This window comes from Miscanthus floridulus, chromosome 2 (genome assembly GCF_019320115.1).
Source record: "Miscanthus floridulus cultivar M001 chromosome 2, ASM1932011v1, whole genome shotgun sequence".
In the NCBI taxonomy this organism is placed as follows: Eukaryota; Viridiplantae; Streptophyta; class Magnoliopsida; order Poales; family Poaceae; genus Miscanthus; species Miscanthus floridulus.
In genome coordinates, this window is record NC_089581.1 from 133,246,464 (window position 1) to 133,260,615 (window position 14,152).

The 14,152-nt window shown below is 46.2% G+C and overlaps 1 protein-coding gene and 1 long non-coding RNA gene across 4 annotated transcripts; one reads left to right on the forward strand and one right to left on the reverse strand.

Annotated features, from left to right (window-relative positions):
• Nucleotides 1-797: 797 nt before the first annotated feature.
• On the forward strand, nt 798-3,218 carry LOC136539732 (uncharacterized). 2 transcript variants are annotated; one of them, XR_010779753.1, is made up of 3 exons: nt 798-1,428; nt 1,640-1,746; nt 2,849-3,218. It is a non-coding gene; the product is annotated as an uncharacterized lncRNA (long non-coding RNA). The 2 variants fall into 2 exon arrangements; XR_010779752.1 differs by having other exon boundaries at nt 798-1,746.
• A 719-nt stretch (nt 3,219-3,937) lies between these two features.
• On the reverse strand, nt 3,938-11,717 carry LOC136530402 (uncharacterized). Of its 2 annotated transcripts, XM_066523155.1 has the most exons (7): nt 11,268-11,717; nt 11,044-11,151; nt 5,400-5,567; nt 5,146-5,317; nt 4,560-4,633; nt 4,343-4,435; nt 3,938-4,311 (listed from the first exon to the last, which is right to left on the reverse strand). In XM_066523155.1, exons 1-6 carry the CDS (start codon nt 11,616-11,618, stop codon nt 4,346-4,348), a joined length of 963 nt encoding a protein of 320 aa, XP_066379252.1. In that variant the 5' UTR covers nt 11,619-11,717; the 3' UTR covers nt 3,938-4,311; nt 4,343-4,345. The 2 variants fall into 2 exon arrangements, with proteins under 2 accessions (XP_066379252.1, XP_066379245.1); XM_066523148.1 differs by having other exon boundaries at nt 3,941-4,435.
• Nucleotides 11,718-14,152: the final 2,435 nt, after the last annotated feature.

Sequence of the window (14,152 nt, forward strand, 5' to 3'; positions counted from 1 at the left end):
TAATAAGATACGATCACTTGGCCATTGGTCACTCGACTACTTGGTCACTCAGCCATTCAGGCACTCGACCACTCACTTTGTCACTCGATCACTCATCAGTCACTTAGCCACTCGGCCTTAGCCACTTAGGCATCCAAAGAGCACGTTTAAAGTTGTGATAGGTACATGTTTATAATTGTAAGTCTATATTACATTGATATTAATGGCAAATGACATGGAAATTTTGCAACCATAATCATTATAGCTAATCAAAATGAAGCCTGCAAAAGGAAACTAACGTGCATGCAAAAGGAAACTAATTATGCCATCAGGATTGGGTTTGACCCCAGAGCAACTCCAAGAGATTATGTAAAAATTAGATTCTAAAATCTATGGTTTAGCCATTCTCCAAAATAAAATACTTTTAAAAAAATAGAGTAATGCAACAACCTTTTTAAATTTCTCATTCTTTATTTTTAAAACTACCACGTCATCATCAGGTTCCTTAAAACCCGCCGTAAATTGGGCGCACGCGAGCGCTCTGCGCCCTCGCGGAGCCACGGCACGCGGACGCGTGGCCTCCATTATTTTGCAGAAACATCCCCTTCTTTTGCTGAAATCAACCCACACTCTCATCTAACAGTGGTCTACAGTACACGAGTTCAAACATTTCACGTATAACACCTTGATGTAAAGTTTATTTAAAGGTAAAGAAGCAAAAATTCGAGATTCTTATCTTTGTTTTCAAAAAACACCCCCGCAAGCCACTTTGTGCAGAACCCCCTCGTCCCAGGTCCAGCCCGACCCCTCATTCCTTTCTCTCATTTCCTACCTCCCAATGCCTCCTCTACTCCTGTCCGTGGTCCGCGAAAGAAGCCCAGCGCCACCGACGGCGGTGGCGGCGTTGAACCCCCCCACTCCTTGGCAGCGGCACCAGGTACCTCCCCACCTCGACCCCACCAGTAGTGGCAACGCCCCCCTCTTTCGGGGTGGCCATGCGGCGGCGCACCCCATCCCCCTCGACGATGGCGCCCTTCCCTCCACCGGTCGCTTGGGGGACCACTGCACATGCCGGATCTGTGGCCGTCACGCGCCAAGCCCGCGACGGATCCAGCTGCATCTCCACATCCCCTCAGCGGCAGCGGTGGATCCATGTTGGAGTTCGGTGCATCCAATCCATGGAGGTAACTTCTCCACGCGCTACCGGAAGGACGGTAGAGGGGCTTAGCCGGAGTCCAACCCAGCCGCGACCGTGCAACAGAGCTCGGAGCTGGCCGCAGGCTCCTCGAGCCTCTTCCAAATTCTGCTGCTACTGCCCTCAGGCGGATCTCTCTGGTGCACCGCCTTGAGGCCTTCAACCACGGCAATGTGGACTACTAGAACGCAGCTACCAGCAAGGCGGCCTGCAACACCGAGCACTTGATCGGCGTCGAGATAGTTTGCGACATGGTGAGGCATCCTCTCACACGCCTAGGTTGTCAGATCGTCCTCACACCGGAGCTGCAGCCTGCAGGAGATGTGTCTGGCATCAGCTTTGACCCCAAGTCATGCCCAGCTTCCCTCTGCTTGCCCTCGATTCTTGTGTGGGAGAAAAAATTCAGCAGTCTATGATCTGTCGGTTTCCTCCGTTGCTTACCATTTTCTTATTTTGCAACTGCAGTTGAAGCCCCAAGGCTGGAACGACACTCTGATCACACACGGAATATGTTGGATAAAATGCCTCAAACGTATGGAGGATTCTATTTGCCAAAAAAAATTCAAATTTAGGTTTGTTTTGCGATATATACAGTTTCTTTCTGCTTTTTGGTTAAGAAATTCCGTTCTAATTAACTTGAGTAATAATTCACTCTAATCTATGAGCTCATAGATTCAATCTGACATCTAGGTACTTAGTGGCGACATGCCTTCACCGCATCTGCAGCCATGTAGCTCAAAGTTTTTGGCAGCACGTACGAGATTGACTCCTGCTAATAAATTGATGTTCATCTTTTGCGATTGAAACCTATAAAGAGATCTGTAATTAGCATAGGCTGCATGCATTACCTGTCAGTTTTAGCTACATTTTCACCATCTCATTGGCATGCATGAACATACATGATGCAAATGAATTGAATAGATAATAAATTTGCTTACTTCATGTATGATATTATTTCTCAGCTCATACATCCGGGCAACTGATTATTTAGTTCCTTTTCTATTGTCCATTGGTATTTGGAGTGTTACCTGACATTGCCTGCCCTTCCCACCTGTAGACTGGTAAATACTGTATTAAGATGAGTGTGTGATGCTACTTTCTTATTTGTTTGCTATGCTTTCGGTGCAGGATATTGCTTTGTATAATATATTAATAATATCCCTACTCGTGTGGTAGGGATATGGCTTTTGTTTAAAATGTTTTAGTAATAACATCCCTATAGGTCAAAGCGTGATGTTGGGTTGCCATGGACTAGGCTAATGTTTACCTTGTGATGTAACGATGCCATTCTGTGTTGCTTTATTTCTACGTAATTTTAGAAAGAAAAGGTCCTTCTGGGTTCTATACCTACACAACATTTTGATGTTTCATGTAAGAATAAGATAAAGCTTCACATTTATGCAACCACCTGTCCAAGTCCAACTTTCTATAGCATTTTTTATATAATATGCAGACCTCTCCACAGACAAGCACAAATAAACTACATAGCTAATGTTCTTAAAGCTAAAATGATAGTGTTGTAAATGAAGGACTTTAATTGTTACATCGAGCATACACACCGATTTTTTCTTCGTGAGAACCTTATCTACCAACTAATGCAATTGGCCATTAATTTTGAAAGCTCCTGATATTTTTTGTACTGTTCTGATCAGCTAATTGTTTATTGTATTGCAGGCGTCTACAGTCCCACTTCATCACAGCAGTGCTCCCTCTGACATGAGCTGCTAGGATACTGTTTGTTTGTGTGACCACCTCTTTGCACCTGCCACTAAGTGTCTACTGCTTGAAGTGTTTACCTGTTGAAGGAACTTGCTACTAATCTACTACTGTCGTACTTGACTAGATATTCATATTTGTGTGAACATTGACTGCATGATGCAAACTGTGTGCTACTTCTTTTCATATTAGTGTCATGAACTGTTTAGTGCAAAGGATAGAAATTTGGACCAACAGTCTGAAGTATTGACAAAAAATATTGTACATGTAATCTGTGGACATAGTTATATGGTCCATAATGACAGTGCAATTTGTGTTATCAACGCAATCTGTGTCGTCGGTATCTATTCTTAATTATATAGTCTTTATACTATTGCTTAACAATTTATACTATTGGTAGGGCGCCGCGAAGCGCCCATCCTTTTCTAGTACTCATTTCAGATTGGATCGCTCTTTTCTCCACCCGCACGCACCAGCTAGTGACGGCGCGTATGGTTTATTGGGCCGGCACTCTGCTGCCCTGCAGAGCGAGATTTCTAAACGAGTCAATCGTTTGGTTTTCTTGCATGCCTGTCTCAGTGTTTGTGCTAGCCAGACTTCCCTTGCTTTTATGGGAGAGGTGGTTTGTGCTAGCTCTTCCCTTGGTTTTGTGGGAGAGGCAAAACGGCTCGCCAGCTTGGGCAAGCTTCTCATTGTTAGCAGGCAGGGCAAGGTGAGGCCAGGCGAGTTGGCTCTGGAAACCAAACGCACCCTGAAGTCCACGACCGACCAGGCGCGAGCTAGCAGCACTGCAGCAGCCGCCACCAATCCAAGAAACTAAAGAAATTGAAACAGCAAGCAAGAAATAATCATCGAAATTCACAGTGCATCCCTCTTGTGACGAACATGGCGTCGAGCGTCGTACCTCGCTCGCTAGCTAGTCTCTGCCAGCGGCAGGCAGTTGTCGTCAAACACCGGCGCCAATGGCACCAGGATGTGGAGCTCCCCGCCGAAGACCGCCTGCGTCTAACAGTGCCTTCACCTGCGCGGCTTCCGACAACTCCCAATGGCCATTTTCTTGAACAATCAAAAGAGCTGTGTATCATTATATTAAGAGAAAGAGAAAGGAGGGTTAGAGCCCCTGTACAGATCACACACCCACACCCGCACACACGAAACACGCAGGAGAGCTGCTGGCTCTCGCCGGAGTGCTTGGCGTTGATGTCGCTCACCAGCGTCAGAGCCAGCACATGCGACTGCGCGATCTGACAGCACCCATTTGAAAAACCATGCAGCTCAACATCACCACCAAACACATCTTCACTTTCTACCCTATCGTGATGCATCTCAACCACATCACCGTTTGCTTTATTATAAACATACATCAGTTGGTGAACGGGAAAATGTGCTTTATCCTATGCAGCTTGCAAAAAGACTGACTTAGTTCATCCACTACGTGTTTGGGAAAGAAAAAGTTCATCCACTACGTTTCTGGAAGACCCTGTTGAGAACACCCTGCAGGGTGCCGCCCATGCCTGCTCCCACGGCTTCAGCCAGGTATGCGGCCTGAGGAAAAATGGTTTCAGTTAAACAGGTTAAATACTGTACTTGGTACAAAGACTGAGGACACGTAACAAGGTGAAACGGCTCATGAATGTGATGATGCAATTTGAGCTCACAATATGCTTACCTCTTGGAATGTTTTCTGAAGATCAAGAGCATCCTTTATTCTGCGGTTCACAAACGTCCAAGTATCGCGGAACTCTGCCAAGTGCCAGAAGTGGGAACGATACATTAACATGTAAACGCTAGTATACAATCATATAAACAGCAGTACATCTTGACAGTCTAGAATCTCATAATACTTTGAATTGATTTTTTTTACTGTAGTAGGATGTGGTCAAACAAACACCAAACAAGACAAGAAACCATATTATTAATTGCATCTTGTGCTTTTTCAAGACTGAACTAGCAAAAGATCTGTATTTCAGTTTAGGACTGCTTTTCTTCCGTGCTTTAGTTGTATAATAACAAAAACAACAAAGGAACAGTGAAAAAAGTGAGGCGGCAAAAGCAACAAAGAAACAGTGGAAAAGTCGGCAGCGTCCGGTGCACCCCCATCTGCGTTCTGAACCACTTTCAGTTCAACTAGTTTACCAGAAACACTTCCATTTCAATCCTTGCAGTCAAGTTGTTGCAGAGGTAAAATTACTGAAGTCAATTTTAAAATGAAACAAGAATTGGAAACCAACATAGGGCTATTGAGAAGTGCAAACCTGGAGAATTGTCTGTCAACATATACACCTCTGAGGTTGAGTAGATACCACCAAGCACTGTACGTTTGACATACCAATCAATATCTGATCCAGAATCTCCAGCAGCATGCCATATCTCATCGACCAGGACAGCTCGCTGCTTCAAGCTTGTTGAGACGTTTGCTGGTTGAGACTGGCAAACAGGATATACCTGCTATTAGAACCATGCAACTGAACTAAACTCCAAGTCCCAAACAAAGAAGACTATGGCACACCTGGATACTCAGTGCTTGAGGCCACTTAGATATATAAGGTGCCTGCATTTCCAGCCTCATCCGAACAAGTTTTGAGAGTCTCTCACTCAGTATCAAGTTCTTCAACTGCTCTCCTTCTCCAGCATCAATTCGATCCATCAGTTGTTGGAGGCAGTCATCCATGAAAAACTACATAAAAATACATGATTATAATCAATATGGGCACATTTAAACAGAGAAAATCATAAGTACTGCTATGAACCTTAGTTCATATCGGGGATAGGGAGGGTAACCATTGCCAAGAGGAAGGCCGGGCAAAGTCGGCATGGAGGGAGACTAGAATATTTGGGGGTAACTGGATTATTTGTTGTTCATTGCTTGATTCATCTCAACCGAGTACCAGATACATATAGGAGGCTGGCTCCTTGATTCTAGCCCTGCCTTAACTTCTAATCTCTCAACCAACTCTTAAACACTATTGATTACAGCCGCCTGTGCCTCCTTGGGCTCTTGCACGCCCTTGAGGCTGGCTCCTTGATTCTAGCCCTACCTTAACTTACCAACTCTTAAACACTATTGATTACAGCCGCATGTGCCTCCTTGGGCTCTTGCACACCCTTAGGAGCTCCATTGGAGGCATCTCGTGCTCTAGGCCGGCAGCTATACTGCCGCCCCCACATGACACCTCTTCCCCCCTTTCGGAGCAGCTCGTCCTCGAGCTGCCACAGACCTACTTAATGCGACCATGGGTTAAGCCTTTTACATCTCGGCTTACCTTTGTTATTGAAAAAAAACACTAAAATATGAAATAAATTTGAACGACAACTATGTCCTCCGGGATCCCATGGGAAGAGCCCAACAGCTAGCTTTAGGATGTAGCACTCAACCAGTACGCTGGGCCTGTCCAGCAACACCAAAACAGATGACAGAACAGATGAGATGGCTCGTGTTGTTGGCGGTGCCACATCCAACTCATCAAGCCTAGAGAATTTTGGTGAACGTCCGCCACTTGTTGAGATAATGGAAAACTTGTGATCTGGTGGGGCGTCGACATAGCTTGTAGGCACAACCATACCTTCCGTGAGCGCAGGCTGGACCGTGTGTGTTGAGGCGACACCTAATGATGCGGTGGATGGGATCGTTGAAGGTGCAGACGCCTGATTTAGCAATAAGAAGTCAATTAGCAAATGAGAGGCTAGGAGAGTTTGTAATCTCTTTATAATCAGTCGTGATCAATGAATGAATCAAGCAATTACAGCCAACTCTAATTCTCATCTTATTTCTCTGTATCTCATCTCCTTTCTCTGTTATCCCCTCCCTTGTTGTTATCTCTACCACCGTCACCACAGGCAGGAAGCCGATGGCCAGCAACCTATCACACCTACCCCATCCGGTCACTGCCTAACAGCCGTGACATAACAGAGAAAAAGATGAGAACTAGAGTTGGTTGCAATTGCTTTCAAACTAGTCGACACCATGTGGCTTTGCTTGGGTGGAGGTGTTTGCAAATTGCGCTCTACTACTGTGTTCCTAGATTCATTGCACGATCAATTTGGTGATCGAAGAACAGCATTGTCATCTGGACCAGCAGCAAGTTTTTTTGATGGTGCAGCATGCAAACCCTGAACATGAATATTCTGCCTAGCCACTAAGTCATTAAGAGATGTCATTGGTTCAGCCAAAAGACCAAGGCATTTTATTTCTGAAGCAACACATGGCCTGACAATAATCGGTGAGTTATATAATGATGAACCTTTCTCCTATACCATGCTTTCCAAAAACTGTTCTTGGAATTTATGTGCCTTTTCAATTCTCTTGGGAGGGTCTCTTCATGTCTCACAAAGTTCTTAATTATTTTGCTAAAATCAAATGCGGTTAGACCAGTACTCTCAAGAACAGCTAGAAACATCATGATGCTTGTCTTATGTGTCGTCAATATTAGCTCCGCTGAACATGCTAGTCTAAAATCCCTTGATGACCAAGGTAACCTCGCTATTGCCGGAGGTGACCGTTTTGAAGCCCTCTTAGGCTTCCTTGCGCTGAGCAGCTAGAAGCTGTTTGATCTTGTCGGTGTTGGTGGAACCCATGGCAGGATCGGAGGCTCTAGATACCAAGTTGTACTATAGTGTATTAGAGGCAAATTGGAGAGCTGAATTACAAAACAGCAATGTAAATAATCTTACTCCATTGGTGTCAAATGAGCATTTTCACCGATGTTTGACATTTGATAGCAATGGAGTAAGATTATTTACATTGCTGTTTTGTAAATTCAGCTCCGCAGATTGCCACTAATACCCTGTAGTACAACTTGGTATCTAGAGCCTCCGATTCCGCCATGGGTTCCGCCAGCACCGACAAGATCAAGCAGCTCCTAGCGGCTCAGGAAAGCAGGGTGTCTTCCTGATGAGCTGCTTGATCTCATCGGTGTTGGCGGAACCCATGGCAGGATCGGAGGCTCTAGATACCAAGTTGTACTCTAGTGTATTAGAGGCAATCTGTAGGGCTGAATTACAAAACAGCAATGTAAATAATCTTACTCCATTGCTGTCAAATGTCAAACATCGGTGAAAATGCTCAGCCGCTAGGAGCTGCTTGATCTTGTCGGTGTTGGCGGAACCCATGGCAGGATCGGAGGCTCTAGATACCAAGTTGTACTACAGGGTATTAGTGGCAATCTGCGGAGCTGAATTTACAAAACAGCAATGTAAATAATCTTACTCCATTGGTGTCAAATGAGCATTTTCACCAATGTTTGACATTTGACAACAATGGAGTAAGATTATTTACATTGCTGTTTTGTAATTCAGCTCCGCAGATTGCCTCTAATACACTATAGTACAACTTGGTATCTAGAGCCTCCGATCCTGCCATGGATTCCGCCAACACCAATAAGATCAAGCCTAGCGGCTCAGCGGAAGGAAGCCCAAGAAGGCTTCAACACGATCACCTCCGGCATCAGCGAGCTTACCTCGGTCATCAAGAGATTTCAGACTGGCATGCTCAGCGGGGCTAATATTGGCGACACATAAGACAGGCATCATGATGTTTCTAGTTGTTCTTGAGAGTACTGGTCTAACCGCATTTGATTTGAGCAAAATTATTGAAAACTTTGTGAGACATGAAGAGACCCTCCCAAGAGAACTGAAAAGGAACCTAAATTTCTTAGAAGAACAGCTTTTGGAAAGCATGGTATGGGAGAAAGGTTCATTATATAACTCACTGATTGTTGTCAGGCCATGTGTTGCTTCAGAAATAAAATGCCTTGGTCTTTTGGCTGAACCAATGCCATCTCTTGATGACTTAGTGGCAAGGTAGAATATTCATGTTCAGGGTTTGCCTGCTACACCATCTAAAAAACTTGTTGATGGTCCAGATGACAATGCTAATCCTCGATCACCAAATAGATCGTGCAATGAATCTAGGAACAAAGTAGTAGAGCGCAATTTGCAAACACCTCCACCCAAGCAAAGCCACATGGTGTCGACTAGTTTGAAAGCAATTGCAGCCAACTCTACTTCTCATCTTTTTCTCTGTTATCTCATCTCCTTTCTCGTTATGTCACGGCTGTTAGGCAGTGACCGAATGGGGTAGGTGTGAGAGGTTGACGGCCGCTCGGCCGCCGGCTTCATGCCCGTGATGACGGTGGTAGAGATAACAGCAAGGGAGGGGATAACAGAGAAAGGAGATGAGATACAGAGAAATAAGATGAGAACTAGAGTTGGCTGCAATTGCTTGATTCATTCATTGATCACGACTGATTATAAAGAGATTACAAACTCTCCTAGCCTCTCATTTGCTAATTGACTTCTTCCTTATTGCTAAATCTGGCGCCTGCATGATCTCCATGCATGTTCCTACGCTTAATTCCTGACCTACATGATCTCCTAGGCCTCTCCTTGCCATCTAGCCCCTATTCCTGCGCCTATAACTATTTCCTACCATGACATCTGTACAAGGCAACAACAAAGGATCATCTAAAGATAGGCACAAGCAATGATTTTCTTTCTGAACATGCATCATGACAGAACTGACCAGAGAAGGTTTGAGTTTTTACTGAATCAAATTAATCACCATCACATTCAAGATGACTTGAAGTTACTGACAACATTATTTTACAGTAATTCACCCCTAGAAGTATTAGAACTTGTAAACTTAGCCCATCCCTCCATGATCTTGCCATCCAACTAAATATAGCTTCCCCCTTTTCAGTCTCCCTTTTCTTTTTCTTATTCCTCACTGTTTGGCTTTCTTCCATCTCTTTGTTTCTCATTTACCTCCCAGCTCAATAAAAGAAAAAATAAATACAAGTAACAGATGCAAGGTGTTTATCATCTATGCAGAACTTGAGCATAGTACAGTAGCCTAAATCAGTGTGGAATGCATTGCCAACAAATAAAGCAGAAAGCGCATTGTCATGTCTTTTTTTTCTCTAACACGCAGGAGAGCTGTGTATCTTTGTATTATAGGGAAAAGAAATGGCCCATACAAGCACCCCTCTTACTAGGAGGGGTGGGTTACAACAATGACTAAAACTTTTTTTTGGAGCACACTGTCATGACTAGCTAGGACCAACGCATTGTCATGACTCACAGCAAGTGTGAGCACACTGTAGCTGACATGGAATGATTGAAGCCAACACATGTGGTAGTAACATCTGGGCACTCCAGTGACATATGTTTGTTCAATATGATGATCGTAACAGCAAAGAGGACCTTGACAAATGGAAGCAGAGATAGTTTTCTAGGAAGAACTACAGAGACATCCTAGGCCATAATTGTCCTGTACTCCTGCTTGCTATAGTTAAGCAGGGCAGGGCATTATAGCACGGGGTACTCAAACTGACTAACTTTGACCAAATATATTTAACAAAATATTAATATTTATGGTACATAATTAGTATCATTAGGTAGATCGTTGAATATACTTTCATAATAAACTTATTTGGAAATATAAATGTTGCACGTATTTTCTACAAACCTAGTCAAAGTTGAGAAAGTTTGACCAGCACGATTCCCATAGTGACTCTATTTTTGAGACGGAGGGAGTACTGCATTAGCCATTAGTTATGACTTATGAGTATCTGTCGCTGATTCCAAGCACTGGGACTGCAGAGGGGATTCTGTCGCTGATTCCAAGCACTGGGACTGCAGAGTTTTTTTTTGTGTGTGTGTGTGAACTAAAGCACTCCCTCTGTTCCAAAATGGATGTTGTCTAGGACATAATACGATCTCAAGTGCTCACATTAACAATTGCTTTTTATTTATGCTGTAAAATAAATAAACATATAAGCATATGTTTCAAAGTGACGTTTATCTAGGAACTGTGGGGGTGATACTCTTTCCTGGATTGTTACTATCCTTGACGAAGGTGCAGAAAATGAAAGCACAGAGCACAGGACAAGCGTGGGAGCATGTATATTTGAGGTGGATCATTCATCAGATGAGTGCACACAACAATAATCGTTACCGCCAGTAATGAGAATGGTCGTATTAGCTTCCAACGCGAGGAATCCATACCTTAAGTGAAACATGCATCATCTTTATATCTGCATTGCGAATGTAACATGGCCAAATATTCTTTTCTTTTTCTTAGGGAGATTAGTTTGGCCACCTCACAGAATCGAAAAGCTCACAACGCAAATCATCCGATTGAGAAGCAGTGATACCTCGACAAGGGCGGCCTCCTTCCTTGGGAATGCACCCACGATGGCAGGGGAAACGCCAACGTCCCTCGCCCCCGCGACCATGGCCGACTCGCTCCACCCCATGCGCGGCTACAGCATACAGAGCCATACAGGAAGAGTAAAAATCTATTTCATATATGCTAAATTAAATACTAAGACACGCAAAAATGGAAGTAGATTTGGAGGAGTGGGGTTCGAATCGCAACCACGTGGAGCAGCGACGCGCGGAGGACCTTCTCCTGCTCCTCCTCGTAGCCCGCACCACCCTGGCGCCGCGCCCCCGCCGCGGCTCCCGGCGACGACCTGTGGGCGCCTTCGGCGCCAGCGGTGGTGGAGGAAGACGAGGTGCCCGCGCCCTCCGACGTGGGCGGCTCGACGACGGGCTCCAGCGGCGGCGGCGGGAGCGGCGGAGGCGGTCCCGCGTCGGCGGAGAAACGGCGGGAACCCATCGCCGCGGGGGCGGGGGCGGGGGCGGGGGCGGAGGCGAAGGGGACGGGGAGACGGCGCGCCGCGGCGGCGCGGGAGAGGAGGCGGCGCGCGGCGAGGGAGGAGGCCATTGTGGTGGGGCAGGGAGGTGCTCGGCGGGGCGGCGCCTCGGTTCGCAGATCGGACTTCGGAGCGTAGGTGTTGTGTGTGACTGACGGGTTTGAGGATGGAGCGATGGAGCGGACGGACGGTGGTGATCGGTCTGGTCTCCGATGAAGAGAGGCAGCCTACGGGCCCCAGGAGCATTTCGTGGCGCTCCCTCGCAAGCCACGTATCGTGCGGATCGGGCAACACGTGGATCGCTCTGAGCGGAATTTTTTTTTATTTTTAATACATTTTGTAAACTAATTTTAAATCTAATACTGTTTATTTTTTTTTCAAAATTAACACTTTTGGCCACGCCTATTGCCATGGCGCGGCGAAACGCCGGGTGGCGCGGCGGGAGGATGACGTGGCGACGACCGGGGCTGCTGACCGGTGACGTGGGTAGGGTTTGTCGCGCCATAGACTACGGCGCGGCACTGTCGCGCCAAGTCCCACGGCACGGCAGGACCTGGATGCACACAGAAGATCGGCTGTGTCGGTAAGGATCGGCAGCGACGCGACCATGGACCCCCGCTTCACGTCGTAGCTGAACGGCACCTGCAGCTCCGACCCCAACACCTTCGCCTTCCTCGACGCCTCGCTGGTGGGCTCCGAGCAGGTGCTCTAGTTCGACATGAGGTCGCGCGGCACGGTCGACTACTGCGCGTCCAACCAGGGTGCCTTCTTCGGTGATTTCGTGGCGGCGATGACCAAGCTCGGGAGAATCGGGTCAAGACGTCGGCCACCGGCAGCGAGATATGCCGGGACTGCCGGTTCCCGAACTAGTTGCTAGTTAATCTCACTGGCAGTGCTACTACGACGCATTGAAACGAATATGAAGCAAATAAATGAAGTTCGTGCGCAAGTTGACAAACTGCCACATAACATTTTCATTAGTTCGACATAACATAACCAACGAAGCCTATAAGTTTCGATAAGTTTCGGACGACAATATTCGTTCGACCTAACAAACTAAGACCCAGGAATGTAAGGATCCCTCGGACGTCTTTGTCTCTTCGGATTTGTTGGCAAGACATTGGGAGTGTAGCCAACATCGGTGTGGTCGCGTTGCCGGTGCGTACGGCTCGTACCCTGCAAGTATATGATATGCACAATTACTTATGATCTTTATGAACATTAGTTCATGGAGCCTACGTATTTAAAAAAACTACCTTTGTTACTACCTGTGAGGCTCCTTGGGTATCAAGCGGGGCACCACCTATCTGAGATATGCCGATCTCGTCCTGCGGTCAATCGTCCCACTGATGGTGCTATCTACAGAAGCCCAGGGGGTCGTCGTTGTTGTCCTCGTCGTCCTCGTTTGTAGGGTCCTTCCCAGCGCTATGATGTGGTGGTGTACGCATTGCGGAAGTGGCACCTGTCACTGTCTGAGAAGAGTCGGCTGGTGTCCTCAAAGAGCCAGAAGACGTGCCACCCAACCGCGCCGGGACTGTCGGTTCCACCCAAGGAGTGTCTATGCAGCTTAGCTTCTGAGCTAGCTTCCTGTAGCTCCGCTTCACCTTCTACATAAATAGACGTTAAAGTTAGTGCATTTTCCAAATGCATATACACTAAAGAAACATTTTTGGAACGAATAAGTTTATGTTTATCTCCACAAAAGCCCCGAGAACGTCTGGCCCCTGCCCTCTAGACTCGTGAAGCCAAAACGCTAATTCATTGGATATCCTTGATAATTGTGTCGCCTGGGTATAGAAACACGGTTGGACAATTTTAGTACACATACTTAATACTAAATGGATAACAAATTGTACCATTCGAGTATCTTACCACGTATCTTTGAAGCGGGGCTCTCTTTAGTTGTGTGTCGTCCCTAGTGGTAATATCGTACACATCTTCGATCACATCTTCCTCTGAGTCCTCGTCAATCGCCTTCTCAGTGTACGGGGGCTTGATATGTGTCCTCGTAGACCTGTGAAGCCACCGTAGGTACTCATCGAAGGTGTGCTGGTCGTGTGGGGGACCCGCATGGACCGGCTGTCGGTCCCTGTGTTTGCCACAACTAGATATACGCGTTGTGTGTCATGCGCTAATCCTTAGTCTTGTACCTCTTCCTACGGTCATACCTGCAACAAAACGATGTTAGTTGTACCACACACACATCTGAATTGTAGCTTTGTTATTAATCGATAATGCACCCGTGCAATTCTTAGTTGGTGGAGTAAAGCGGTGGTGGGTAGCCTGTCATTCTTCCAAACTGCCTGCAAAGCCTGTTGGGCAAGTGAATCTCGACCACGTGGAAGAAAATAAGAGGGACGTTGCAGCGATACTCGTCTGACTCATCCCTAGTGACAAGACTCAGATAGTACTCGAGCTCTGGAGCATCCCAAGGACACCAATGCACCTAAACATTTCGTAATTGAGTTAGGTTGTGATATAGTGTATATCGAACAAGACACATGTATGATAGTAAAGAGAGCGTAACTAGGTGCTGTGTCAGGACGTCGAGATCGTCCGTGTACTCCCTATACTTGCGCCTCGCATTCCCTCTAACTAACTTTGC

Coding starts and splice junctions, on each gene's coding strand:
- LOC136530402 (XM_066523155.1), bottom strand. CDS start 11,618: ATGGCCTCCTCCCTCGCCGCGCGCCGCCTCCTCTCCCGCGCCGCCGCG. Junction 5,568..11,043: donor AGGAGGCCGCCCTTGTCGAG/GTATCACTGCTT, acceptor ATTTTTATGTAG/TTTTTCATGGATGACTGCCT. Junction 4,436..4,559: donor TTCAGAAAACATTCCAAGAG/GTAAGCATATTG, acceptor ATTTTTCCTCAG/GCCGCATACCTGGCTGAAGC.